The sequence below is a fragment of the Schistocerca serialis genome, chromosome 1 (genome assembly GCF_023864345.2).
Source record: "Schistocerca serialis cubense isolate TAMUIC-IGC-003099 chromosome 1, iqSchSeri2.2, whole genome shotgun sequence".
Lineage (NCBI taxonomy): Eukaryota > Metazoa > Arthropoda > Insecta > Orthoptera > Acrididae > Schistocerca > Schistocerca serialis.
The window spans coordinates 929,822,271-929,849,008 of NC_064638.1; the positions used below are offsets into that span (position 1 = coordinate 929,822,271).

The 26,738-nt window shown below is 39.4% G+C and overlaps 1 protein-coding gene and 1 long non-coding RNA gene across 2 annotated transcripts in view; one reads left to right on the forward strand and one right to left on the reverse strand.

Annotated features, from left to right (window-relative positions):
* The window catches only part of LOC126458533 (uncharacterized), an 85,255-nt gene extending 62,529 nt beyond the window's left edge, over window positions 1-22,726 (reverse strand). The window contains exon 1 of the long non-coding RNA XR_007585655.1: window positions 22,609-22,726. This is a non-coding gene — a long non-coding RNA (uncharacterized LOC126458533). The remainder of the gene's footprint in view (window positions 1-22,608) is intronic.
* LOC126458526 (uncharacterized) lies at window positions 18,719-19,901 on the forward strand. Its single transcript, XM_050095631.1, has 4 exons — window positions 18,719-18,792; window positions 18,878-19,135; window positions 19,220-19,412; window positions 19,530-19,901. The coding sequence occupies exons 2-4, from the start codon at window positions 18,932-18,934 to the stop codon at window positions 19,736-19,738; spliced, it is 606 nt and encodes a 201-aa protein (XP_049951588.1). The 5' UTR covers window positions 18,719-18,792; window positions 18,878-18,931; the 3' UTR covers window positions 19,739-19,901.
* Window positions 22,727-26,738: the final 4,012 nt, after the last annotated feature.

Sequence of the window (26,738 nt, forward strand, 5' to 3'; positions counted from 1 at the left end):
CCGATATATTGAAAAACAAATACCGTCTGCGTGCTGACATCAAGCATTTTACATATACACGTATCACTCCATTGGAGCACGTGGCCAGGGTTCAAAGTCGCTTGCACAGATATGTGTAAATTTTTGTAGATGAAAGGTGGAGTTTGAGTGCATCTGCCACTACTTTTGAGTGGTATCGTGAAATTTTTTCCCAGCAGGATAACACCAGTTGTATGATGTCGTCAATTTTTGAGCTGTATTGCGATTTTAGACCGATCTGTATGATTAATTATACAATTAGGACCGATCCTTACTTGAGTTTTCCAATCAAAATAAATAAAATGCACTAACCTAACCTTCCTCTCCTGCATCTGGGTTGCTCCCACTTATTGCAGGGTGCACTTGGGCTTTCTGTCCAGAAGGGCCAGGGTTTGAGTCCCAGAAAGGGCACAGGCATTTTTTAACTTCCCGCCAGTTTCAAGGGTGTGGGGGGAGGGGGGGGGGGCGTCAGCACAGCCATTGGACAAAGAAACTCCCACCAAAGTTCGAAATTTCTGCAAAAATTTGAAATATCCGCCAAAATTCAATATTTCCATCAATGGGGAATGTTGGGTAGAGAGAGGAGAAGGTGTTGAGGAAAGGAACTCACGCGAGAGCTGAGGAAAACATACGATTTCATCTGAGGGTGGGTGGTGGAGGGGTAGGCGTGGATGAGGGGGAGTAATTAATGGATCAATTTAATTAATTTGCATATCAATTCGATATCAAAATGCGCCAGGAACCACCATCTCCCTACTACTTACAACAACCTGTGTTGTTTGCACGGGGGGGGGGGGGGGGGGGGCACCTGTGGCACTCCCTTTCACCTTGGCACCCCGAGTGAAATGGCCACTTGCTTCGCTTGGGTCTTAAACCAAACCTGGGCAAACTTTAATAAAACGAATACAATGAAGGAAAAAATCATCACACCGAGAAGGAGTTGTGTGACATAAACGAAACTTGGTAGGCGCGATTCTACATCTGAAAGATAAATCTATACAAATTTCGCTCATGGTGCTAAAGAGTGGGTCTAGTAGCGCAACTATCAGAAAACAAATCAGGTTTGCTTTAAATACATGCTATGACGGTCATGAGCTTTAGCTACCTTTGATATTGGACATGGTGAGTTGATGTTAGTCATAAATGCCTTTTAGGTGACAAAGACACCACTATCAATACCTCACTGAGCTTGAACAAGGTTGTGTAATAGGGCTACGAGGAGATGGAAGTTCATTGTACGACACTGCAGAAAGACTTGGTAGGAATGTAGCCACTGTACATGACTGCTGGCAGCAGTTGTCATGAGAATGTACGGTTGCAACAAGACTGGGCTTTAGATAGCCACGTGGTACTACCGATAGGGAAGACCATTGTGTCTGGTGTACGGATCTGGCACTTCATACTGTATCTGTAGCAACAATCTGGGTAGCAGTTGGCACCACAGTGGCACAACAAACTCTTACAAATTGGTTACTTCAAGGACAGTTCCATACCAGACACCCATTCCACTGATCCCAAACCACCGCCATTTGTAGCTTCAGTAGTGTCAAGCCAGAGCTCATTAGAGGGCTGGGTGGAGATTTGTTGTGTTTTCTGATATAAGCTGTTCCTGCTCCAGTGCCAGTGATGGCCATGTGTTGGTTAGGAGGAGGCCAGCTTAGGGCCTGCAACCAACCTGTCTGTATGCTAGACACACTGGACCTACACCTGGAGCTAATGTCTGGGATACGATTTTGTACGACAGCAGGAGCACACTTAGGATTATCCCACACACCCTGACTGAAAATTTGTTCATCAATCTTGTGATTCAACGTGCTGTACTGCAATTTATGAATAGCATTCCAAGGGCTGTTTTCCAACAGAATTACCACTGTTGTAACCCAACATGCTCTACAGAGTGTCGGCATGTTGGGTTGGCCTGCTTGATCACCAGATCTCTCTCGAACTGAGCACATATGGGACATCATTGGACGACATCTCCAGTGTCATCCATACCCAGCATTAAACGTCCCTGTACTGACCAAACAAGTCCAACCAGCATGGAACTCCATCCCACAAGCTTACATCTACCACCTGTCCAACAGAATGCATGCACGTTTGCATGTAACATTCTGCTGGCTACACCAATTATTAATGTATCTGCATTTCACGTTTGCAATGGCTTACCTTGCATTCATGTTAAGCTGTGATCTTGCAATGTTAATCACTTACAGATGTTACCTAAACAAATGCATCAGTGGAATTTCGCTATCCTACATTACTTATTTTTTAGTGATGTGGTACTTTTTCCATCAGTGTGGCTATCAAACTCCTCTCTGTGATTGCTAACAGGAGGTCTGATAAGTCAGTGTTAATTCTTATACATGCTGTATTTTAAAGTCAGTCTAATTTTGCTCAACCATGACTGCCAACATATTCAGAGTGACTTGTTTCTCAGTTGCAAGGATGCACACAAGTTGAGTAGACTAGAGTTTAAGCAAGGTATCTTCTCATCATATCTGCGTGTCAAACAGGAACAAGCTGTTACCATAAGCGTCATCATTTCGGTGAACAAATACACCAAAGTGAAATTTCTCTAATGTGTCTAGGTGCCTTTATAAACAGGTAATATCAGCAGCTCAAGCTGTGAACAGACCAGTGCTCCTGTCACCACTGAGAATAATTGCAGATCATTGTCCTCCTGCACCATTTGTCTATGTATGCCAGTACAGCCTTCTTTTTATCTCCATTCTTCAAGTTGTTCTATCTCAAATCACTTGATGTCCTATTTGTAGGATAAAGGTATCTACTTTCTTCCACTGTTTTTATGCAGAATAAGATAAGGCTTCTTGTCACAATCTGGCCAGAACTTTGTAGTCTGAATTTCGTGGAACTCTTATTGATATCATTTTACTTCAACACTCAAGTGTTCTAGTTATTAATGTAGATGTTTCCAGTAGCCCATTCAGCCTACGGTAACAAGCATCTCATTTCCACAATATGAAATTTGTGTTCAATTTTACTACACTCACAAATAAATATTATTACTGGAATGTTGTCTTAAATTAATTCTCCAAGTAAGCTTATTGTTTAGGGGAGCAAGGAAATCACTTAGATTGTTGGAGTTGTAGCTAGATAGTGTGTCATCACATTAAAAAACTGAATCTTGCCCATTACCTTGGACTAGGAACTATAGCTACACTAAGGATTTGGTTGTCTTAAATCAGACTGTGAAATGCGGCTGACACGCCTACCTCAAATCAGCTGTTCCTTGCAGAATTATTTTCTACTGTCCATAATAAACTATAATAAATAAATTGATCATGTCTGCCTAACAATATGGATTCCATCTATATAACTTGTCTTATTATAACAACTGCCTTATGAAACGAGTGACAACCACACACCACAGGACTTCTCTCCTCACTTTGTTAACTACTGTTCCAACTGCTTTTTGGCTTGAGGTGAATTGGTATAAGATATTGCACCTGAGGATTTAGAAGTTTCGGAGTTGTAAGGACTCATTGCCAACACTTGCCCCTTTTCGGACACAAGGCTGTTCCAGTACATCACATCCAGATTAAGCGACTTGATCATGTAATTCTATGAAATTGCAGAGATGCTGATGTCAGTGTTTTACCTGCTGTTCCAACATGTGCTATTGGTTTCAAGTCATGCGATTTTGCAGGCCAATAGAGTTGTAACAGGGTGAAGTAGTCACATATTTGGCTTTCGTGGGATCCACAGCCTCTAAGTGTTTAATAAAAGGCAACATTTTCCACAGTAGGCTGTATTGTGTTTTATTAATATTGTGCTATGAACTAATTTTGGCTGTGAGCCATCATCAGTCATATTTTCTGTCATGTATTATGTATTGTGCTTATCACATTCTTTTATGTCACATACATAAAACTAGAAGTTGTACTCCATCGTAACATACTTTCATGACAGCAAATGTGCTTGATAATGGCTCACAGCTGAAATTAGCTAATAACGCAATTTTAATAAAACACAATACAGTGTACAATGGACAATGTTTTTGTTTATGTATTCTTCAAGCCAGATGAACTTGGCTGTTGTCTTTATGTGTCTGTGTGACTAATGGCCTCTTGTGAGGTGACTGACTCCAAATGCTCATTGCATGCAGTTCGTAGCCCAGTGTTTTGGTAACAGGCTGAAATGGACATTCATTTACTGCCTGAAGCATTTCCTGTGGGGTTCAGATGTGATTTTGATCCAAAAGCCATGAAATGCATATCTGGTCCCTCTCAGTCAGAATCTTTTTCCAGCCACAATTCTGGTATTGTGTTTCATGGCTATATGTGTTACGCAACTGCTTGTAGACCTGTTGAACAGCCCACTGTGGAATACCAACAAATGCAGCAACTTCATGCACCATATGGCCATGGGCATGGCCAAATGTGATTGCCCCTTCCTGCCACTCTATCATGTCCTTACATCTACTCACATTTACATACAATGTCTGCTTGTAACATAAATGTCTCACTGATTGCTACTGCTTTATGCACACATAGAAGCAGTGCATGCACAGGTGAGCACAATTTGATCACAGTGCCATATGTCAAGGCTTAATGATTCATCTGGGCATGCACAGGGGCAACTAATTTTTTGTCCAATGACTTTATTACTTCCCCTTTATGACGTTTATAAATCAGCACTACCTTTAGCCCATTGTGCTCTCAAAATTGATATTTGTGATTGGTGGCTGAAATTTGTACTTGGGTAAATCAAATATATTGATATTTGTTTATTCATTTCAGTCCCAATACTTCCTGTCATCATTCAGAAGCATTGTTTGAATCTGGTGGCCAAAGTTTTTATTCTGATACTTGTTTCATTCTCAGGAAAGGAGTGTAATTTGCATCCAAATTTTTACTTGGTTTGTGTTTAATAGTGCACAAAACCATTTTTGCTTTACTCATTGAATTTATTATTTCCCACATATAGTGTTACAATACAATGATTTAACTTTAAAATTAATTAAAAAGGTACAAAAATCAAAATAAGTAGGCACTCATTACACATTTTTGCTACAGTATGAAACATTTCTCTTGATTTTTTCTGTTTTTCTTTTCTGTTGCACACAGCTGTGGAAACAATTAATCTAAGGAGGGTGCAAAGGAAGACCTAGCACAGTACTGAGAATATGGGAAAAATTAATATGTAGTTTGAGTAGAAAGCTGTTTTTCTGTTGCTTCTTGATGTTTCTGTTGTTTTCCATAGTATAGCTTTTAGAATAATTATTCTTGCCTGAAAGAATGTGTGCTTCTGCTCCTGGTTAACAGTTCTTATATTTTTATTATATACATTTTTGTGCTTCTTTATCTATAGAATGTATGTAAAAAATATTTTTTAAAACTATATAAACAAAATATTCCAAAAATTATAAAACATGATCCACCAGTAAATAATAAACAAAACTAGCACTGCCTTACGGCACACTAGTTTGTCGTGAGATCTAGTTACTAAAAGTCGTGAAACAGCCAACAAAACTTGCCCACACTGCTCTAGTTCAAGAACATATCTTCCCAGTCACATCTCCCCACATGTTATTCCACTTCCATGCCAAGATAAGCTTTGCCAGTGAAACACTCTTAAAAATTTAAATATGGTAGTCATTGATCTATGAGCTGTGTACAACAGTAAGGTGATTATCAGTCCAATTTTTTTTTTCAGGGTAGTCATGGTTTTTGTAGTTCTGTCCTGATTTTGTTCAAAGGTTGTTCTGAACACCATTGTCTCAGATTTAACAATTATTAAATCATTTATCCTGAATTAGATATTTATTTTGCCTCTATTGGTATATTTTATTATTAATTTTCATTAAGTTGGTGAAACCGTTTGATAAAAAGATTCCATTCTTAACCACAGTATGCACTTACATTGCTGTGTATAAGGCACATTGTGTGTCAACGGCATGTGTGTTATATTATCAGACTGTATTGTGTGCTACGTAGTGTTATGTTATATTGTGTTAGTTAGATTTAGTTGGTTTTTTCTCCATCAATAACAATGCTTCCTGGTAGGAAAGAATTTTTTAAAAATCACAAGTGCTCCTTCAATGAACATTTACAACCAGAATTTCCTTGCACAGTGGCTATAGTTCTTCAGACTCAAAAGGAAAAGTGAGATGCAATACTATGTGCTCCGAGTTTCTCAATAAGGCACAGTGGATGTGGAGATGAGCCACTCCACCTAAAAAGGGGGAACATAAAGGAGCAGTCTGTACCACAGCGTCTAGGGCAACATTAAAGCCATTCTTTAAATCAGAGAAACTTTGTGGTTAGAAGGAGAAGTTAGTTACAACTGAGTCTCTGCGTCTCATTCTGCTCAGCAGAGTCATAGTTTCAGATCTACAGACTGTACAGTCAAGCTTATTCAAGCAACATTAGGGTATAAACTTGCATGTGCATGTACAAAAATGGAAGGAAAGAAAATTGGAGTCCTTTAGAGTCATTAGAGGTGAAGAACAAGCTTGTATTATAAAAGGATGGAGAAAGAAATCAGCTGTGCCCATTTCAAAGAAACCATCTGGCAACTGCGTGGACTGATTTAAGGAAATCATAGAAAACCTAAGCCTGGATGGCTGAAAGAGGGATTTGAACCATTTGCCTCCAAAATGTAAGTCCAATGTGCTAACCACTACACCATCATGTTTGGTTACAAAAACATAAGACAAAATCATGAATGTGTTAGCTCATCATACTTTAGATATATTGCAATGTGATTTGGCAAAGGTGAAATCTACTTCACTCCTGACTGATGCATCTAACCACAAATTAGATTAAGGTTTTTCCTCTCATTATTACATATTTTGATCACAAAACTGGTGTAAACTTAAGAGAAACATCTACTACTGCAGGTGACCATTTAACAAACAGTCTCAAAGAAAATCATCTTGGAGATAAAATTGTTGAACTGGATGCTGATGATTCTAATTTCAATTTTGGAGGTGCTGAAAGAACAGGCTGAATAATGATTTTACCAAACTACAAGTGCAACTGAGCCATGGACTGACAGGGATTGGATGGCTGCCCATACACTGCATAATATGTTTGAGCAACTTCCTATATTTTCCCTGTAGATGTAGAAATGGTAGTTTACAAATAGTTCTGTACCTCAAACCATGCACTGTGAAAGTTCAAACACTGAAGGACTTTTGTAGCTTTGTGGAAACAGATTTTGCAATGATAAACAAATAATAAAAAATAAAATAAACAAATAATAAAATAAATAAGGTGGTTAGCACTGTTGACTGCTGTTAAACAAGTCATCAGAATCCAGAATGAGATTTTCACTCTGCAGCGGAGTGTGCGCTGATATGAAACTTCCTGGCAGATTAAAACTGTGTGCCCGACCGAGACTCGAACTCGGGACCTTTGCCTTTCGCGGGCAAGTGCTCTACCATCTGAGCTACCGAAGCACGACTCACGCCCGGTACTCACAGCCTTACTTCTGCCAGTATCTCGTCTCCTGCCTTCCAAACTTTACAGAAGCTCTCCTGCGAGCCTTGCAGAACTAGCACTCCTGAAAGAAAGGATATTGCGGAGACATGGCTTAGCCACAGCCTGGGGGAGGTTTCCAGAATGAGATTTTCACTCTGCAGCGGAGTGTGCGCTGATATGAAACTTCCTGGCAGATTAAAACTGTGTGCCCGACCGAGACTCGAACTCGGGACCTTTGCCTTTCACGGGCAAGTGCTCTACCATCTGAACTACCGAAGCACGACTCACGCCCGGTACTCACAGCCTTACTTCTGCCAGTATCTCGTCTCCTGCCTTCCAAACTGCCCGGTACCGGGCGTGAGTCGTGCTTCGGTAGTTCAGATGGTAGAGCACTTGCCCGTGAAAGGCAAAGGTCCCGAGTTCGAGTCTCGGTCGGGCACACAGTTTTAATCTGCCAGGAAGTTTCATATCAGCGCACACTCCGCTGCAGAGTGAAAATCTCATTCTGGAAACCTCCCCCAGGCTGTGTCTAAGCCATGTCTCCGTAATATCCTTTCTTTCAGGAGTGCTAGTTCTGCAAGATTCGCAGGAGAGCTTCTGTAAAGTTTGGAAGGCAGGAGACGAGATACTGGCAGAAGTAAGGCTGTGAGTACCGGGCGTGAGTCGTGCTTCGGTAGCTCAGATGGTAGAGCACTTGCCCGCGAAAGGCAAAGGTCCCGAGTTCGAGTCTCGGTCGGGCACACAGTTTTAATCTGCCAGGAAGTTTCATATCAGCGCACACTCCGCTGCAGAGTGAAAATCTCATTCTGGAAACCTCCCCCAGGCTGTGGCTAAGCCATGTCTCCGCAATATCCTTTCTTTCAGGAGTGCTAGTTCTGCAAGGTTCGCAGGAGAGCTTCTGTAAAGTTTGGAAGGCAGGAGACGAGATACTGGCAGAAGTAAGGCTGTGAGTACCAGGCGTGAGTCGTGCTTCGGTATCTCAGATGGTAGAGCACTTGCCCGCGAAAGGCAAAGGTCCCGAGTTCGAGTCTCGGTCGGGCACACAGTTTTAATCTGCCAGGAAGTTTCATATCAGCGCACACTCCGCTGCAGAGTGAAAATCTCATTCTGGAAACCTCCCCCAGGCTGTGGCTAAGCCATGTCTCCGCAATATCCTTTCTTTCAGGAGTGCTAGTTCTGCAAGGCTCGCAGGAGAGCTTCTGTAAAGTTTGGAAGGCAGGAGACGAGATACTGGCAGAAGTAAGGCTGTGAGTACCGGGCATGAGTCGTGCTTCGGTAGCTCAGATGGTAGAGCACTTGCCCGCGAAAGGCAAAGGTCCCGAGTTCGAGTCTCGGTCGGGCACACAGTTTTAATCTGCCAGGAAGTTTCATATCAGCGCACACTCCGCTGCAGAGTGAAAATCTCATTCTGGAAACCTCCCCCAGGCTGTGGCTAAGCCAAGTCTCCGTAATATCCTTTCTTTCAGGAGTGCTAGTTCTGCAAGATTCGCAGGAGAGCTTCTGTAAAGTTTGGAAGGCAGGAGACGAGATACTGGCAGAAGTAAGGCTGTGAGTACCGGGCGTGAGTTGTGCTTCGGTAGCTCAGATGGTAGAGCACTTGCCCGCGAAAGGCAAAGGTCCCGAGTTCGAGTCTCGGTCGGGCACACAGTTTTAATCTGCCAGGAAGTTTCATATCAGCGCACACTCCGCTGCAGAGTGAAAATCTCATTCTGGAAACCTCCCCCAGGCTGTGGCTAAGCCATGTCTCCGTAATATCCTTTCTTTCAGGAGTGCTAGTTCTGCAAGGTTCGCAGGAGAGCTTCTGTAAAGTTTGGAAGGCAGGAGACGAGATACTGGCAGAAGTAAGGCTGTGAGTACCGTGCGTGAGTCGTGCTTCGGTAGCTCAGATGGTAGAGCACTTGCCCGCGAAAGGCAAAGGTCCTGAGTTCGAGTCTCGGTCAGGCACACAGTTTTAATCTGCCAGGAAGTTTCATATCAGCGTACACTCCGCTGCAGAGTGAAATTCTCATTCTGGAAACCTCCCCCAGGCTGTGGCTAAGCCATGTCTCCGCAATATCCTTTCTTTCAGGAGTGCTAGTTCTGCAAGGTTCGCAGGAGAGCTTCTGTAAAGTTTGGAAGGCAGGAGACGAGATACTGGCAGAAGTAAGGCTGTGAGTACCGGGCGTGAGTCATGCATCGGTAGCTCAGATGGTAGAGCACTTGCCCGCGAAAGGCAAAGGTCCTGAGTTCGAGTCTCGGACGGGCACACAGTTTTAATCTGCCAGGAAGTTTCATATCAGCGCACACTCCGCTGCAGAGTGAAAATCTCATTCTGGAAACCTCCCCCAGGCTGTGGCTAAGCCATGTCTCCGCAATATCCTTTCTTTCAGGAGTGCTAGTTCTGCAAGGTTCGCAGGAGAGCTTCTGTAAAGTTTGGAAGGCAGGAGACGAGATACTGGCAGAAGTAAGGCTGTGAGTACCGGGCGTGAGTCGTGCTTCGGTAGCTCAGATGGTAGAGCACTTGCCCGCGAAAGGCAAAGGTCCCGAGTTCGAGTCTCGGTCGGGCACACAGTTTTAATCTGCCAGGAAGTTTCAAGTCATCAGAATGTTTAAACCATTAAAATCATGCTTTCAATCTGAAAATAAATGTTCATTGTTCCTTCAAAACTTCTTTTACACCCTCTTTTCTGAACTATGTTCACACTGTGAACTTTGTTCACAGCCAGGCTTCATCGTTTCTTCATACAGTGAAAAAAGTTGAAGGACACACATTCACTCTATTGGTAGTGATTGAATGTGTTAGTAAGTTGAGAATTACCTTGGAGTCCAAAACTGAAGACTAATTTCTTACCTCAAGATTTAAAACCATTCTTGAAAAGTTTGAAACAGAGGAAGATCTGTTTCCAGCGGGTGTAAAATGTTTCGTGGTATTTCACTAGTTTCCTTCGTCAATTTTTTTATTTTATTTATTTACATTTCTCTTTGCATTTAGTCATCAAATGATGATTTTTGTGAACATCATATTGTTTATAAAGATACTGTAGATATCATGTCCGTGTAAAAAGTTAATACACAACATCTTTACCTAAAGCTCTATCCCGCCTAAAAAAAGTGGACTGAAGTAGGTTTGCAGAATCTTGAGTCCTACAATTGGCACACATGAAATCAAATACCTTTATGGGATAATGCTGGAGGAATTTCCTTTCTAGTTATGAAAACTGCCCCATGTGTTCAGCTTGCAGAAAATGAAATGTATGTGTATGTCTGTGCCAAACAGTTTGTAACCATTGGGAAAATCAGTGAATGAACTGCTACTGATCCTTTGCCGACTCAAAGATGGGTTGAAATGATTTAAATATAGTTCACAAGTTCTGGTAGAATGTCAGTAATTTAAGAGTAAAGGAGACCATTCACCGAATAGCAAAATCATTGAGCCTTTGACAACAGCACATGAAAGGGAATGAAAATTTGCTACATTTTGGAATCAATCCTTTGTCAAGCTATACTACAAATACACATGAAATATTACATTATGTGTCCAGCTGGCAGAATGTAGAGACACAGGTGTGTGTGTGTGTCCACATGAATAATATATGGACCAGTGACAAAACAACTGAATACAAATTGCCAAAGAAAATTCACAGCACTGATAAATAAAGTTGGTCTTCTCTTAGTCCTTTGTCTTAGAAGTGAATAATAGTGCATAAATTAAAGTACTTTTTGTAACTAATTAAAGAGATAATTTGAATTATTACATTCATTTAAGTTTTCTTTTCTGCAATGGCTAGAGGCAGTGACCAGGTAGGATGTATGTATGAGTAGTGCTTGTGTGGATGTGACAGTGTTTTCTATTTCTGAACAGGGACTTTTTTGTCCAAAAACTAAAATATGTGGCAGTCTTTTCATCTGCACCTGGCTGTGACTCAGTGTCTCCTCTATGTGATGAGTAGCAGTTTATCGTTTCCATGGTACTGTTGTTATTCCATTATGAACTATCCACTGTTTTATTATGTACACACAGGTACATGAAATGCTTGCACCTATCATGACAACTGCAATTGTTATGTTTTGCATGATTCACTCAGTCATTCATTATTTCAATAAGTTATGTATAGCCCATGATGAAAAAGAACTTGTGGGGTATGGGACAAGTGGAGGTATGAATCAACAATATAAAACAACTTTAGTAACAATTAACTACTGGTAAACTGCAACAGATTTTTGTACACACTTACAATAAAACTATAAAGAAAGTTACTACTTTCAAACTACCTGCTGTTTCCTCGGTTACATTAAATATCTGCTGCTTATCCCTTTGTGATAACTTAATATTACATTACCACACTGATATCTGGCACAAAACTATAGTTAACTACATGCTGTAAGAACAGAGAGAAGCCTGTCTACAAAGAACATTACTACTTGTCAGGTAACTAATAGCAACTGGACACTGATCACATTTCATTTCACAAAATTCATTAGAATTGGTAGCAGTTCAGAGCAAAGTTTTTTAAGTTTATAAATGTCAGGCATATGAGGATAAGTCATTCATTCTCTGAATGTTCTTATTCTCTGAATGTTCTTATTCTCTGAATGTTCTTCTAATTAATTAATGATGTAATTTAAACACAGTGTTATTGCACGATCCCCTACTGTTAATGTGATTATTTACTTAATGGTGTGGCACAACAGCAATGGGTAATAAGATCACATTCATTTTACTGCTTAAATGTGTTCTCTCTAATAGAACTTTGTGATCCTAAGGGTAATCTCTGACAGTTGATAGGATAATATTCTGGAAAAATTTAGAACAACTCTCTATGCAAGTAATCAAAACAAATCCTTCTCAGTCATTTTATGTTATCCACATCCACGGCAAGATATAAAATCAGTTTCCCAAAGGAACCCCAATCTCATACAAAAGCACAAGCTTGCAACAACAAAATATTTCTCTCTCTCTCTGTCCTCCCCCCCTTTTCCTGTGCCCCCCCCCCTTTTCCTGTGCCCCCCCCCCCTTTTCCTGTCTCTCTCTCTCTCTCTCTCTCTCTCTCTCTCTCTCTCTCTCTCTCTCTCTCTCTCTCTCTCCAAATTACATTAAAACATAGGGCGTATTGGCTAATGGCAAATCCTATACCCATACACATTGCATACTTATTGGTTCCATCCATCAGTCCATAAGGTTCTAAGGAAGCCTTAATAAATAATAGTGTACACAGCATTATGTTAAAAACAAATTATCACTATGCTGCTATATATCATTTGTACGTAGACAGTCTAAATGTAATTACTATTTTGAAACAAGCTGGTGCATCCCCATTTACACTAAATAACTGCTCCTTATCTCCTACAGTTAACTTATAGGCTGATTTTTAAGTGGAGTAAAATCCATTACACCCATCTTATTACACACAGTTCTGTTCATGCTGGCATTCAATATTTTCTCCAGACTGTGTGGCACAATTGGTAACACTGAAGGTGCTAAGTATTTATTGTTTACACTCAGTAGACACCAGTGATCTAATGAAGCTCATTTCCTGCAGTTACTTTCATTTCTCAATGTCATATTTAGTTATTTTAGCCATCAGTAGAAAGATTGGTTTTTGTAGCTTTTCACACTAGTCTCTCCATGGCAAGTATCTTCTGTTAGTATAACTATGACAACATACATTCATTTGAACATACTAATAGTATTCAAGTCTTGGTCTCCCTCTCCAAATTTTATCTCCTATCTTCCCTTCCTTTTAGATTAACTATTCCTTCATACCTCTTCATTCATAATCTGAATTACCCTCCAAATCTTTGGTGTTCCTCCATGATATAACATTTCAAACACTTATATTATCTTGTTGTCTGTATTGTGTACCATGTCTCACTTTCACATGATCCTGATACTTACAATTATGGTTGATGTTCCCATGTTTTTCTTTATAAAAAACCTTTTCTTACTGTTTCCTGTATTTTTAGTTTGGCAATTTGCAGTTATTTTGCTGTCCAAACAGCAAAGCTCATCTGCTAGTTTTAGTACCAGTATCTAATTTCTTACTCATTTCCTGACTCTCAAATACACTCTATTTCTGGTACGCTTCTTTCACTTTCATTGATAGTCATTTTTAACACACTTCAAAACATTATCCATTCCATTAAGAGATCTTCCAAATGCTTTGCAATTTTAGACATAATTTCAGTGTCATCAGCAGAACTCAAAGTTTTAATTTCTTCTTCCCAAACTTTAATGCATTTTTTAAATTCTTCCTCAGTTGCTTTTTACTGCTTTTTCACTGCACGGATGGATTAATATTAGAGATCACCTAAAACCCTTCCTCAATTTTTACCTTTCATGTCATCTGAATCTCATGACTGCTGTCTGGTTTATGTACATATTTTCTGTATTTTGTCTTTGACCACATCAGAATGTAAAAGAATATATTTCAGTCAGAATTATCAAAAGATTTGTATAAAACTTAAAAATGCTATAAATGTGGGTTTTGTCTTTCTTCTACCCATCTTTTAAAGTCTGCCTCTCCCACTCTGCCCTTTGTCTTTTAACAGTCATTTTATTCTTCTATGGATAACTTCTACTAGAATTTTGCAACTATGTTCTACTGAAGAGACAGTTCACTAATATTCATTCCTGTCAGCACATGATTTCATTTGTATTTGTATTATTACAGTTATCCTGAAGTCTGAGGGTATTTTGCCTTTCTTGTGTATGCAGCATAACAGGTGGAACAGTTTTAACACCTTTGATTCTCCCAAGGATATTCATAGTTTAACAGAATGTTGTAATGTTGCCTTACTGCACTTATCCTTTAATGTTCTGTTAAATTCTTATTGGAGTATTGCATCACCCAGTTCACTTACGGCCGGCCGCTGTGGCCGATCGGCTCTAGGTGCTTCAGTCCGGAACCGCGCTACTGCTACGGTCGCAGGTTCAAATCCTTCCTCGGGCATGGATGTGTGTGATGTCCTTAGTTTAGTTAGGTTTAAGTAGTTCTAAGTCTAGGGTATTGGTGACTTCAGATGTTAAGTCCCATAGTCCTTAGAGCCATTTGAACCATTTAGTTCATTTACACCCATTTCCTCTTTCTTTGACGTAAAACTGTATCTGAGGTTCTTTTCTTTATACAGCCCTTCCATTCATTCATTCCAACTTTCACCCTTCTATTCTTTGCTTAGTAATTGACCTTAATAGTTCAACAGAATATTCTCCTTGGAATATTACATCATCCACCTCATCTACATCCACTTACTCTTTCATTTACTCAAAGTTCCCTTCTAGTTTCTTTTCTTTATACAACCCTTCCATTCATTCTTTCTTAGTTTCAGCCTTACATTCTTTGCATAGTATGGCTTGCCATCAGAGCTGCTCTCTTTCATCCAAAGATTTCTTTAAGATTTTCCTTCTCTGCCTTTGACATTTCATCTTTCAAAGTTGCCCATTCATTTTTATTGTATTTCTTTCTCCAGTTTCAATCAGCAATTACCTGATTTTCCCATTTGAAACTATCAAAAATCTCTGGCTGTTTCCACTTATCCAAGTATCATCTCCTTAATTTCCTAGATTTCTGCAATTTCATCATCTTTAATCTGCATTGCACAATTAATAAATTATGATCAAAGTCAACATCCAATCCTGGGAATATTTTGTGGTTTAAAATATGGTTTCTAAATCTCTGTTTTACTCACTACACAATTTATCTGAAACCCTCTTGTGTCTCCAGTTCCCTCACACCTATATAATATGAATTGTGCTCTGTGTAAATCATACCAGACAGCTTTCATTTTCATTGCTTACTCGCAGCGACTTCTCCTACGGCTATTCCTTTCCTTACTAACAAAATTTAGCCCCCTTCCAAATTAAATTTTCTTCTCCCTTAACACATTAAATATTTTTTTGTGTCTCATTACAATTCTTTTCTTTCTCCATTATCTGCAGATCTGGTAAGCATCTGTGCCGCTACTAATGTGATGAATTGTGGCTTTACCCTAACCTGTGCTGTTACTATTGAATATGATAATCAATTCACTGTACTGTTCAATATAGTTCAGTTGCATTACTCCTATTTGATACTGTGGCTATATCAGTGTACCAATCTGAAAAGCAGTCCTAGTGTTTCTGCCACTACACTTCACTAGCTTCCACCATATCTAACCCCATGGCCATCCACTCCCTTTTCGAATTCTCTAACATACCAATATGATTAATGGATCTAACATTCCACACTCTAAGCCACGGAATGCCATATTTGTCTTTTTTATCAAAAGTAGACATTACACGAGAAAATTAAAATTTTGTAGTGGCAGAATAGCTTGCCAGTACTTCCCTTCATGAGGTGACATTCCAGTACTGTCCTCAGAACAGGTGGGTCCATCTCAAGCTGGGGACCAAGTTACCTGCATCTCCTTTCCAACTTTCCAATCCCAGACACCTTTTTTCTCCATGAGGTGAGGAGGGAATTAACCATTCCAAAAATCAGGATCCCCCCCCCCCCCCCCCCAACAAGGTAACTAACAGCAGTACTGTGATTTCGCCTCCTCAATGTAAGGGTTTGATAGTGGACAGTCATTCCATTCCTTTGTAATTTTACATTTGTTTTTTCTTCTTACCTAATACAGAAAAACTGATTTTCCACAGTTTTCCTGAATAACTTTAGTAACGTGCCAGGATGGTTCATATGATTCTTGCTAACAAGACACAGCTGGCACCTTCACCTTTGTCTATATTTTCCATGTTATTGGCAGAAAGTAAATTATTTTTAACAATAAAGCTCACACACTCAAGTGATTATATAGATTCTTTAATGGCTACACCAGTTTCAACTGATAACTCATTTCCGATACCTCGTAGATGCCTCTTAAAATGTTCTGATGCAGTCAACGACCGAGAGTTATCTATGGACGATTGACAATGACTTATTAATCAAAACTGGTTTAGCCAATAAAACCTCCCCTATATGTATCTTCTTTCCTTGCACTATACTAAGATTCTTCTTCTTCTCTTCTTCTTTTATCAATGTTCTTTTGATGCTGGTATTTCATACTTCTGAAGGGATGGATGATCACAGTTTGGCCACATTAAACAACAATCATTTCATAGTAACATGTCCTGTTACACTCTTTTGTCTTCTTCCAAAAACTTAACTTTACTTTTGCACAGGAAAGAGTAAAATATGTAACTATAAAAACATTTGACTGTCCCCCTTGTGAATTGCGGGTGTTGACAGATAATGAAAGTTTCAAAGATAAACTGAAATTGTATCTTCTTCACAGCTCCCACTCTACAGATACATTTGTGAATGGGTAGTATGTAGTTGGATTACATTTATCACATTTTGTTGTAGATTAAAGATTTTTTAAAAAATCTAGTTATGCAAATAGCCAGCATGTAGCCATTTTTTCATAGAGAAAACATATCTTATTCGGAAACATACTGGCAATTTCCACATAATATTAAATTGTCATGAACATAATCCACGAATATGGAAAAACTGTACTCCAGACAATGGAAAAATTTGGGTCAAGTTAAAATACTAGACATACAAATCACTTATTTGTATCTCTAGAGCACTCAAACTTTGCACCTATTTTGTGGAAGGAAACTGGAGATCATACACCGAAGCAATTATTCTTAGCTAGACTTCACACCTTGCCATTCTCTAAAAAGTGTGCAAGAGTTTGGAAGTTGTACTCCAGTGATTGTATTGCATTATATCTAAAACTTTTAACTGAGAATCCACTGTAATGCCATACATAAATGCTATAAATGTAGATTAGGAAAACTTTCTAGATTTAAAGCAGATAGATTTAAAGCAGCTTGTAATGGTCATGTTCATGCCTAGTGAAATTGCTTTCAAGATTTTTTTTATATGACATTGAACTAAGCTGTTACTGATGCATAGCTTGTGATGTTAGGAAAAGCATGGTTACGGAATCATGGTGCCTCACATTGGTAGAGAAATGTCATGTTAATTTCTTCATCTTCAGAGAACAATCTAGTTGGACATTTGCATAGCAGCTGTTTGCCTAATTATCCACAGAAACAGACAGCCACTAAATTTACTTCAACCTTTACAAGTGTTTAGTGTGCCTAATCTATCAGATGTGAAGTTGTGTAGTACCATGGTCTCAAATACCTTCTTCTGTAGTGAAAACGAGAAAAAGGTAGAAGCACAATGACACTATTGAATATAGCGTTTCCATCCAGCTGAACGGGAAGAGAGGAATATTAGGATATAATGTCTCATCAATACTGGTGTCATTAGAAATGGAACACAAGTTCAGAATGTTTCAGGGATGGGAAAAGGAAATGGTCCTACTCTTTCAAATAAACCATCCCAGCATTTGACTAAATCTCTTCAGGGTAAATGATGAAGAACCCAAATCTGAACGGCTAGATGTGGATTTGAACCATCGTCCTCCTGAATGCGAGCCCAGAGTGCTACCATTCCATCACTTTCCTCAGTCCATCTGGCTCACAAACAACTGTCAACAGTGTTTCAAAATGAGGTTTGAACTTCAGCTCACACAAGTGCAAAGCTTTTTCATTTGATGTTACAATCTGCCACTACTTCTAGCATTGTCAGCCAAATTCTGGCAATTGAGATACCTTCACACCAAGGAACCTAATAGGCTCCCCCCATGACGAGCAGAAGACATGCAGACTACAGACACGGAGGCAGCACACAAATAATTATCTGTGAACCAGTAGCGAATCCATGATCTTGGTGGGTGGAGGGGGGGGGGGGGGGAGAGATCAAATCACACACAACTACGTCTGTACCGACTACAATAGCGAGAAAACTTTGGAAACTGTTTGAAAGTTACGTTGCAATTTTCATTTTTTTTACAGATGATTATTAAAAACAGGTGTAGCTCTGGAGTGACAATGGCCGTTATTCTCTCATAATTGTCTGTATTTAAAGTCAAAGTTAAATCTAATCTTTTAAATGGAGTTTTAGCATCATTGAACATCTATTTTCGAATAATGCAAGGAACAGGACAGCGCAAACAATGTAAAATTTAAACAAGGCTGGGGAAATTTTAAAAACGAAATGGTGCGTCAAAATAAATGATTGTGAATGATGCTGGGAAGCGAAATTTAATTTTGACTTTCGATCTTCTCAACAGAAAATCACCAGAACTTTACTCAAGACTAATAATAATCTTTTAGATAAGGTTCGAATAATAATAGGCCAATATCTCTTGCTAACTAATAATACAAAGATATTTCCCTTGCGTCTCAGATTACGAGATATGAATTGAGCGCAGTCTAGCGACAATGCTACACACTATCGTAGTGGATAAATAATTACTGCTTCGGTACGGTTAGGTGATGTATCCGTGAGTGCCAGTGAGTTATTACAAATGAATATATTTTAATGTTCATTTTTACTGTGTTACGTACAGATATTTTCACTTTGTATTATTTTGAATAGGTTGCTACGCTAATATACTCAATATCTACGAATCAACAACTTTTATCAGAAGGTATGACTCCTATGTTTGAGAATAAGTTTTCGAGGGTGTTACCTCTCGTAGTCTGGGAGAGAAGCAACGGCTGGTACCAATATGTCAAAATTCTGAAGAACATGTCCATATGGGATTCCAAAGTAGGCAAGATATTTATCTCCAGCCTCTTCAACGGAGTGAATTGTGTTGGAAACTCCTCCATTTTGAGAGAATCTCCAGAGAAGGTAAGCGATGAAAGTGCATACGTAAAGCGAAAAGATGTCCATAGTGCTAACGTTAGACACATTAAACGACGGAAAATTTTGCAGGTACTCGATGTGTTAAAGCTTTATGTTGCTCTTAAACTTGGAAGTGGTATGCTTATTACTTGCTCGCTAGCGTCAGACTTCAAAAGCCGGATTATGTCGATGTACGAATCATTCTACACTGTAGTGGATAAAGAAGATATGGTGATGGAACAATGCCCTCAGCTATCGTACCGGGGCCTTCCCTGTAATTCCGGTAGCGTGAAACAAACTGGGATGATCAAAATTAAATACATTGATAAAATATAACTTGTTTCAAATTGCTTTAGATGTTTTGTACTTCTAATGAGGAACATATGCACTCAACTTGCAGGTTTACCAGAGGTGCCCGGACAACAAGAACATAGGTACAAAGACGAGGACTCGCCTTCTACTAGTAGTGCTGGAACAGCCTTGGTACGTCGCCCAGTGGCTTACCGCATCATCCAAGGCGCCGCGCAGATGTGTGATAAATTCCTAGACTACGTGCCACTTATCGGAAATGATACGTTTCCCTGGATGTCTACAGCAGAGAGACAGTAAGATTCTGTGTAAAATATTTGCAGAAGAGCAGTTATTTGAATTTCATAGCTGCAAGTAGCGTTTAGTAATTGTAAAGCAGCTAGGTCAGAATATGAAACAATAAATTATGAAACGGTACCAAATATGTTGAATATCTGAAGATAACAAAAATATTTCGATCGACAGTAACTTAATGCCTTAATAAAAAAACAAGTTTTGAGACAAAGTTTGTACTTACTAATGTCTAAATTCTTTAATACCATTGTTTTCCTTTCGAACAGAACGAACCGGAAAAAACTAGCAGGTACCATAATGGTCCCCCCCCCCCCCCCTATGAATACTGTCTGTTTTATGCCGAAATAAGTTCCGCGAAAATACTGCATTTCATTGTGAAGAAAGTTTGCTACTTAGATACCAACAAATGTATGGCTCCTTGTATGAACATGTGAGGCTGAATAGGATGACAAACTAGAATATTACTAGTTACTCGTTAAATTTTGGTTATTGCGCAAGCACATAGCATAATTCAGTGATGGTTTCCAAACCATTCGGTTATCAAAGGAAAGAATAGGGTTAGTCAACATAAACATAGATTTAACTGGTCTGTCTGCCATCATTCAGTCGAAGCAGTTTGTGTGTGACATGTATTGATGTTGAAAGGGTATTTAGCAGATGCAGAATGCTACACGTAAAGTACAAATGGGACATTCCAGCCAGACTTCTACAGCAATAATTACATGGAATACTTTAATACTAATGATCAGCTATTCCGTTAATGACAGTTGCAGATTTGTACTCAGCAGTATGCAGACTCATTACACCATAGTATATCAGTACCTAAAGGATGTGACACTAAGTGGTTCATTAAATCGTGTGTACAAGCGCGTGGTTTAATGCTTAACCGGAGTACTCAGTGTTACTGATACTTCATATCTTATAAAGCATTACATGATGCAAAAACAAAAAAAGATAACTGTGCATCGAGTAAAACTTCTACAAAAGATATTTTCTCGTCTGGGCATGTCACTACTAACACTTGCTTATGGCGATAGGGCATTGTATATGTTGATGGTTAAGGTAATCCTTTGACACCAGGTTGAGTTTCTGTGCGTTATCTGCTAATGGTATGCAATGTTCAGTGCTTTTCTGACATTAGTAACAGAACGATCTCCAATGGATCGTTCCTATGCCTTTCCAAATCGGAGAGAGTGCAACAGGATAAATTTCCCTTTGAACATGTTTACATGCAATCTGCTTTAAAACATATTTCCTGTGTTACTGGTCAAACCCGAGGCTCGTATCCCACAGTCATCTACATCCAAAATACTTATAACATTTATCCAGAAATTATTCTTAAATAGCACTGTATCTAACCAAACTTTATAACTGTAACCATTTTACAGTAATAGATTAGTCTGTTTAAGAAATCAATTTCTTATAAGATGATCACACATCAATCGGATTTTTTAATTTTTTTTTATATTATTGTACGTACGTAAAATTCGGACCTCAAATATCAATCCTACAGAAGTTTTATGCAGCACTCAGAAATTCTCGAGAAAATAGACTTTGAAGTTCTGCGAACGCCTTTTAATATCCCAAAGCAAGGCCGAATTTCCCGCAGATAGCGTGACTGTGGTAGCGTGTTTGCCGGTAATTTGGGTCCCCGGATTCGATCCATAGCTGCGGTAAATTTTTAAACAAAGAATGTTAAGAGTAAAATTCACAAAGATGAAATAACAATTTGAAAAGTTTTATTCATTTATCTTTAACAATACTTTTAAGGCCGGTAATTAAGAATTTATATATACATTGAAAATTGGATTTTTGTGGATGATATGTAATTAGAAATAAGATGTGCATTTTTCGTAAACAGACGCTTACATTTGGGTTTATTAACACGTACTGATAAATTTTATATTTTATGTGGCGCAGATACTCGAAGTGAACAAAAAATTACCGTAACAAGTTACCCAACGTTTATCATTATCGAGCGCTCCCGATTTTTAGCTGTGTTTATGCGTTTCACGGGAATTCTCGTAGAACACGCATCTTCCTTTAAAAATTTGCATCGGTCAGGAATCGAACACAAGCTGCCTACTTGGTAGGTAAGCACTCCACCACAGAGCCACGTCGCCTGTCGAAAGATAGACTGTGCTTCAGGATATTAAAGACGCTCAGAAACACTTCACAGTCGATTTTCACGAGAACATTCGACAGTTCAGTCTAATTGCTATGAGTTATTTGAGTTCTGAGCTTCACGTACCATGAATTACAACACATTCGATTTCAATACTTCATGGTTATTTAGAGGATTATGGTTGGTTGCCTTTGCCATTCCTGTTGAAAGTTTCTGCACTTACTGTATAAGGCGTAAGCATGTCCTATTCTTGCTTGTATAGCATTGCATGTATAGCATTTCGCGTCTCATATTAACTTAAAAATTAATGTAGCATGTAAACTAATCAGGAAAAGGATAAGACCAAGCACCACATTTTATTTTATATATTTTATTTCTAGCGATTTCGCTTTACAGGTATCGCTAATCTGGAAAAGCTTGGAAATGAATGCACCTGTAGTACTATTGACCCCCCCCCTCCTCCTCTAATGTCAGTGTTGTGCAACTATTGTAGTGAAACGGAAGACTTCACTGGCACTCCGAAGTATCGATTAATGCTTTAACTAAACGTACAGAGGGAATTCTTGAACTTATACAGTGCTGAAACGTTCCACTAAGAACGTTTCTTAAGGAAATCTTTGTAGAAAAATAATTGTACCTAAATGATTACCACTCAAAAATAATGGTTGCGCATATTGTTACCATATATTCGGTTGTGGAAAGGACGTTCTTGCACGAACTAAAATAGTCTTGCCTAAATTTCATTACTTACGCGTGTGTAACAGCATTGTCCATAAACTCATACACTCCTGTGAGGCAATATATCCAGCTAATAAGGGCCCTTTCACACGCGAGGCACTGCACCCAGCTGCAGAGTGCTGAAGCGACTCGCGTTATATTGGACCTTATGCGTCCTTCCACACGGGAGATTCGGAGCTTCGACTTTGGCTCACTGTGCGGCAGTGTAGCTTGTTAAGCGAATCGCCTTCTACTGCCTTTACACATAGCCTTATGAGAGCTTTCACGCGGGACACAGTCGCCAGTCGCTCGTCGCCCTCCGCGCGCAGCTACGGTACACATTGTTGACTCAGCCAGATGCTAAGTACCCGTAAGAACAGTTTTACATAAATGTATTAATGACAACCACCATGTTTTTAGGGAATAATATACAGAAGAAGTGGAAGAATCTGCTGTTATCATGCGTGAGGGATATTAACACGTCAGTGCACGCGCCTGGAAACTGGACGCACAAACGTCAAACACGTAGCTGTTCTTTCAGACCCTTACAGATTACATCGATTTTTAATTCCTATCAGACGACTCTTATTGTTATCTTTTATATGTGCCGACAAGATGGCTTCTTTTAACTAATTTTCAGACATTGTATTAATGTGAAGATTTCTCCGTGGTCTGACAGACCAGCTGAGTTTACTGCCGGGTTAAAAGATCTAGAAGTAAGAAGTGGTTCTGCAGCAGCTGACAAAACTAAATAGGTATATTTATTCTGGCCTCCTGCCATTTTTATCACCTGTTATACGGTACTCGTATATTATTATATTCAATATAACTGAACGCATTCAAATTCCTTTCTCCTTTGAATGCGGTCACATTGCACGATTCATTTCACAACATGTTTTAACTTACGTAAAGAAAGTGACACGATTAGAAATGATCAAGCTGAATGGGATAGCGTCGAATTGCGAGTTAGTATTAGTGAGGGAGGGCAGATCCCGTCAAAAACGAAAATAAAGAAGCAACGTTTAAAATCAGACATAATGTTTTACACCGAAGCATTGAACTTAGAGAAGAAAAAGGACAGCATCATCTGAGGAGGATAAACTTTGGCAAAAGACTTGGTAGCTATTCCAGAACACAGCAAGCTTCAGGCGAAACCTGAAATAATGGAAGTGGCCGCTAACTATAAGTTACAGACTTCTATGGCTATGCATCAGCCAAGTTATGCAAACTTCGCAGCACACATGGCACAACAGCGTGATGATGTTCACCCAGTTGCTTTTTACCCACCCTAGCAGTTTTCCACATACGCCTTTCAAATAAATGAAATACCCCCCTCCCCCCCCCCCCCCCCCCCGCAATCCGTCCGTCCTCTGCCCCGCCATCGTAAATAGCGCGCGCACACACACACACACACACACACACACACACACACACACACACACACACACACACACGTTCCTCTGACTCTGTAGAAATCGTCGAAAAACAATCTGACAATTTGTCAGTTTTGAGCCTTTGAAACAACTTCTCCCTTCGTTAATATATACTTCAGTAGTCATACATTTCAGAAAAACTTCCATGACATTAGATTCTATTTTGTTGAGATATGTGTACCCATGACAGATAACTTGTTAAAATTCTATTAAATGTGTCCCTCCCCCCCCCCCCCCCCCCACTTCTCTCTCTCAACAATGAAGTTTTGCACCCACGTTGGAGCAACAACCACCTTCTCATCCACTATTATATGCTTTCTCGAGTTTGTGTCAATCAACCGCAAGAATGGTTTCGATACAGCACACAGTCCATTGAATGATAAAAACTGAAAAACTTCCCAGGATCTGCTATAAGTGTCCTGTGAAGACAATGAAAAGTTCCCACGCTTAATCGAGAATTAGTTATTGGATGACACCAATGCTTTCTCTTTTGGACTTTGCGTTTCTTCATAACAACAATAACAAGAAGTTACTACTACATCTACGTGATTACTGTGCTATTCACAATAAAGTGTCTGGCAGAGGGTTCAATGAACCACCTTCAAGCTCTCTCTCTACCGTTCTACTCTCGAAGGGCACGCGGGAAAAACGAACACTTAAATTTTTCTGTGCGAGCCCTGATTTCTTTTATTTTATCGTGATGATCATTTCTCCCTATGTAGGTGGGTGCCAACAGAATGTTTTCGCAATCGGAGGAGAAAACTGGTGGTTGAGATGTCATGGGAAGATCCCGTCGCAACGAAAAACGCCTTTGTTTTAATGATTGCCACTCCAATTCATGTATCATGCCTGTGACACTATCTCCCCTATTTCGCGATAGTACAAAACAGCTGCCCTTCTTTGTACTTTTTCGATGTCATCCGTCAGTTCCACCTGATGCGGATTCCACACCGCACAGCAATACTCCAGTGTAGGGCGGACAAGCGTGGTGTAAGCAGTCTCTTTAGTAGACCTGTTGCACCTTCTAAGTGTTCTGCCAATGAATCGCAGTCTTTCTTTTGCTCTACCCACAATATTATCCATGTGATCGTTCCAATTTAGGTTATTTATAATTGTAGTCCCTAAGTATTTAGTTGAATTTACAGCCTTCAGATTTGTGTGACCTATCGCGTAATCGAAATTTAGCTGATTTCTTTTAGTACTCATGTGAATAACTTTACACTTTTCCTTATTCAGGGTCAATTGCCACTTTTCGCACCATACACAGATCTTATCTAAATCATTTTGCAAGTCGTTTTGATCATCTGATGACTTTACATCTGCAAACAATCTAAGACGGCGACTCAGTTTGTCTCCTATGCCGTTAATATAGATCAGGAACAATAGAATGCCTATAATAATTCCTTGGGGAACGCTGGATATTATTTTTGTTTACTCGATGACTTTCCGTCTATTACTACGAACTGTGACCTTTGACAGGAAATCACGAATCCAGTCGCACAACTGAGGCGATACTCCATAGGCACGGATTTTGGTTAGAAGACGCTTGTGAGGAACGGTGTCGAAAGCCTTCTGGAAATCTAAAAATATGGAATCAATTTGACATCCCCTGTCAATAGCACTTATTACTTCATGAGTATAAAGAGCTAGTTGTGTTTCACAAGAATATTTTCCGAAACCATGCTGACTGTGTGTCAATAAATCGTTTTCTTCCAGGTACTTCATAATGTTCGAATACAGTATATGTTCCAAAACCCTACTGCAGATGGACGTTAGTGATATAGGCCTGTAATTCAGCGGATTACTCCTACTTCCCTTTTTGGATATTGGTGTGACTTGAGCAATTTTCCAGTCTTTAGGTAAGGATCTTCCTGTGAGCGAGTGGTTGTATATAATTGCTAAATATGGATCTATTTTATCAGCATACTCTGAGAGGAACCTGACTGGTATACGATCTGGACCGGAGGCCTCGCCTTTATTAAGTGATTTAAGCTGCTTCGTTACTCAGAGGATATCCACTTCTATGTTTTTCATCTTGGCAGTTGTTCTTGATTGGAATTCAGGAATATTTTCTTCGTCTTCTTTGGTGAAGGGGTTTCGGAAAACCGTGTTTAATAACTCTGCTTTAATGGCACTGTCATCAGTGACTTCACCGTTGTTATCGCGCAGTGAAGGTGTTGATTGCGTCATGCCACTGGTGTGCTTTATGTATGACCAGAATCTCTTTGAGTTTTCTGCCAGATTTCGAACAGAATTTAGTTGTGGAAATTATTAAAAGCATCTCGCATTGAAGTACGCGCCATATATCGCATTTCTGTAAAACTTTGCCAATCTTGTGGATTTTGCGTTATTTTAAATTTGGCATGATTTTTTTCTTTGCTTCTGCAACAATGATCAGACCCGTTTTGTGTACCATGGTGGATCAGTATCATCACTTATTAATTCATGTGGTATATATCTCTCAATTGCTGTCGATACTATCTTTTTGAAAACATTCCACAACTTTTCTACACTTACATTATCAGATCGGAAGGAGTGAAGACTGTCTCTTAAAGAGGCGTTGAGCATTTTTATCAGTTTTAAAATAGATATACTTTGCGTTTCTTTGTGATGGTTGTAGGTGTTACGGTATTCAGCCTAGCAGCAACTGCCTTGTGGTCGCTAATCCCTGTATTCGTCACGATACTCACTATTTGTCTAGCATTATTTGTTGCTAAGTGGTGAAGTATGC